Here is a 3,556-nt window from a genome sequence, read left to right on the forward strand (position 1 = left end):
CATTTCCTAACCAGCATCCACTTGGATTCCTTGGGTCTTTTCTGGCTTCTTTCACTCGAGGAGAACTAAGACATTGTAAGCCTGCCAGGATCTGGTGTTCTGGCTGAAAAGGACGAGGGGGGGGGAGCAAATTTGTACAACACTGGGGTCCTTTTTTAGATTCGCACATAATTAATGCGGGCACAAAGGGAGTCGCTGAATAGGGGTTGTCCGTCTCTGGATAGGGGTGAGTAGGATTCCTTTCATATGTGATCACTCGGTGAAGACAGCATTTTTTACCCCCCCCCTCTGCTCGTCTCTTGCCCCCTGATATCTAACATGAGCAAAGTGACTTGCCCTTTATCCTTCTCCCCTGTTCTTTTCTTTTTTTTCCCCACACTGGATTCCTCCCCCTTTCTATAAGTAAATACCTTGGGGAAAAACACACAAACAACACAATTCACTACAAGAAAGGGAATAGGGAAAAAAATACGAGAGCTGATTTCCTGCCGGGGAGAGTTTACAAATGACGATGTGAACCATGACAGAGTAATACCGGAACGATTCCAATGGACATTTTCTCTGCGGATCTATCTGAGGATATTCAGGCTGATGGATTTCCTTCTAATTGGCTTGTACCTAAAGTGGCCCCTGAGGAAGCCCCCTGGGTTGATACTGTTGCTGTGGTGCACGCTGGGCATCATGCTCAAAATGGTCCCCTCGGTGGAGGGTGTCTGCCCACGGCTGTGCCGCTGCGACAGCAAGCTGCTCTACTGCGAAGGGCTCAATCTCACCGACGTTTCCGCGAAACCTGAGCAGCGCCCTGGGCCTGTCCATGCGCGAGAACAACCTGACAGAGCTGCGCGAGGGCCACTTCACTGGCCTGTCGCAGCTCACCTGGCTCTACTTGGATCATAACAACATCGACGTGGTGGAGGAGGGCACCTTCGACAGGCTGCGCCGGGTCAAGGAGCTCGACCTGAGCACCAACCATATCGAGAGCCTGCCCAACGGCACCTTCAGGCCCCTCCCCAACCTGCGCATCCTGGACCTATCATACAACAGGCTGCAAGCGCTGGAACCCGACCTGTTCCACGGCCTGAGGAAGCTAACCAATTTGCATTTGCGCTACAACGCCCTCAAGTTTGTCCCAGTGAGGATCTTCCAGGACTGCCGGAGCATGCAGTTCCTGGACCTGGGCTACAACCAGCTTCAGAGCCTGGCGCGAAACTCCTTCGCCGGGCTCTTCAAGCTCACCGAGCTGCACCTGGAGCACAACGAGCTGGTCAAAGTCAACCTGGCCCACTTCCCCCGCCTCATCTCGCTGCGCACGCTCTACATGCGCAACAACCGGGCCACCGTTGTGGTCAGCACCCTGGACTGGACCTGGCCCTTCCTGGAGAAGATCGACCTATCGGCCAATGAGATCGCATACATCGAGCCGCACGTCTTCGAGAGCGTGCCCAACCTCAAGGCCCTCATGCTGGACGCCAACCGGCTGACGGCCGTGGAGCAGCGCATCCTGGACTCGTGGTCGTCCCTGGGCAGCATTACCTTGGCAGGCAATGAGTGGGAATGCAGCCGCAACGTGTGCGCCCTGGCCCAGTGGCTGAGCGCCTTCCGGGGCCAGCGGGACAGCCAGCTGCTGTGCTCCAGCCCGGATGTGGCGCAGGGCGAGGACATACTGGATGCCGTCTACGCCTTCCAGCTGTGCGAGGATGGCGGCGACCAGGACACCACGACCATGGGCTGGTACCCGGCTACACTGCCAAGGACCAGTTCCAGGGCGGCCCCACGGCCAACCCATATGATCCACCGGCCGCTGAGGGCGGCGCAGTGGTCACCAATTCCTTCACGGTGACTGTGGGTAACCTCGACGACATAGAGAGCACCATGCAGATCCACAAGGTGGTGACGGGCACCATGGCGCTCATCTTTTCCTTCCTCATCGTGGTGCTGATGCTCTACGTGACCTGGAAGTGTTTCCCGGCGGGTGTGCGGCAGGTGCGCCAGTGCTTCAGCAGCCATCGGCGCAAGCAAAAGCAGAAGCAGAGCATGCAGCAGATGGCCACCATGTCCACGCCGGAGTACTACGTCGACTACAAGCCCAACCACATCGAGGGGCCCTGGTCATCATCAACGAGTACGGTTCCTGCACCTGCCAGCAGCAGCCCTCCCGGGAGTGCGAGGTCTGACCCGACCCTTTGTGTGTGTATGGATATGTGTGTGTTTACGTGTGTTTGTGTGGATAATATGGACTACTAACCGAGACCCTTTTGGATATATGGGATATATTGGGTGGGTTGGGGTTGTATGAGTGAGGATTGAACCAGGGATCCTGCTATGGACACTATTTACACTGCGTCGCACTGTGCTGCTCGCCCCCATACTGTTGAGGAGAAGGGGGGAGGACTGACTGAGACCGTGGATTTATTGCTGTGGATCTGAAGGGCCTCTATGGACACTATGGAGACCAGACTCTATTGTGCCTGTTAACTTGATACACAGAATCACCAGAGATGGAATATTATGTTGACTTTATACAGAAACACCAGAGAGGATTACTATGTTTGTAGGCACCAATGGTTTTTCTTCTTCTTCTCTACACCTGGAGTGGATATTATTTGAGCTTTAAATGAGTCTTTCTTACTTCAGAATATTCTGCTATTGTCTAAAGACCAACTGGGGACACACTGGCCAGCCATAAACACACCATTTCTATTGTGGTAATACAACGACAACAACGAAAACACGACAACAAAAAAATACAAAAAGAATGCTAAGTTGGATTATAAAAACTAAAAAATATATATTATAAATTCTGTGTAAAATATGTTTAAAAAGCAAGAGTGGGAAAAAAAAAAGATGCAAGATGCTATCCTACTTGTTTTGTAAACTACGAAAAAATACCATGTTTAAATAAATTAATTGCTATTCACAGTAAACCCTTGTGTTGTAAGGGACCTTTGGGAGAGGGGCGGATCATGAAAAGAGATGCAGTGCTCGAGCTTGTGGTTGGAAGAGAGAGAGCGTTTGTCTGGCGTGCCTACTGCAGCAGCTCTAGTTGGGTAAAAAGACAAGTGGCCAGAGGGATAGCCTAGCTGTACTTCTCTTTATCCCTCATTCCCTGTTTGTGAGTGAGGGGGGCATTCAATGTGCTGGCTCGCTATAGATGTTGTGGTTGCTTCCCCCGAATCCCCCCACCTTTCCACTTCCCCTCCCTCTCCTCTATCCTTTCTAGATTCAATTGATCTGACACTTTCTAATCAGGTGGCGTATTTTCACATGATCAAATTTGTGTGTCGTCTAAAACATCCACACAGACGACACAGGCAGAAGCAGAGAGATCATCATCGTCTGAGAGATCTAAAAAGCTCTGCCTTTCCTTCACTGCTGCTTGGCTGTCATGCTAGAGCTATGCCTTCCTTTCACCGCGTGGGACACATCAAAAGGAGGAAGAAAACGTCTAGCCCGACACTATTAAAATCAAAATGAATTTTAAAATAGGAGCTAGATTAAGAATGTTATATTTGGGCTTTTATCCTTCTTAAAGAGACAGCAGTAACACATGACATGA

At 51.3% G+C, this 3,556-nt stretch overlaps 1 protein-coding gene across 1 annotated transcript; it reads left to right on the plus strand.

Moving 5' to 3' along the window:
- The first annotated feature begins 422 nt into the window (after positions 1 to 422).
- Positions 423 to 2,924, plus strand: LOC121561926 (leucine-rich repeat transmembrane neuronal protein 1-like). Its single transcript, XM_041874348.2, is given in 4 exon segments — positions 423 to 780; positions 782 to 1,706; positions 1,709 to 2,101; positions 2,104 to 2,924. Coding segments are annotated over 4 exon segments (1,578 nt in total). The 5' UTR covers positions 423 to 591; the 3' UTR covers positions 2,175 to 2,924.
- Positions 2,925 to 3,556: the final 632 nt, after the last annotated feature.

This window comes from Coregonus clupeaformis, unplaced genomic scaffold, assembly GCF_020615455.1.
Source record: "Coregonus clupeaformis isolate EN_2021a unplaced genomic scaffold, ASM2061545v1 scaf0511, whole genome shotgun sequence".
NCBI lineage: Eukaryota > Metazoa > Chordata > Actinopteri > Salmoniformes > Salmonidae > Coregonus > Coregonus clupeaformis.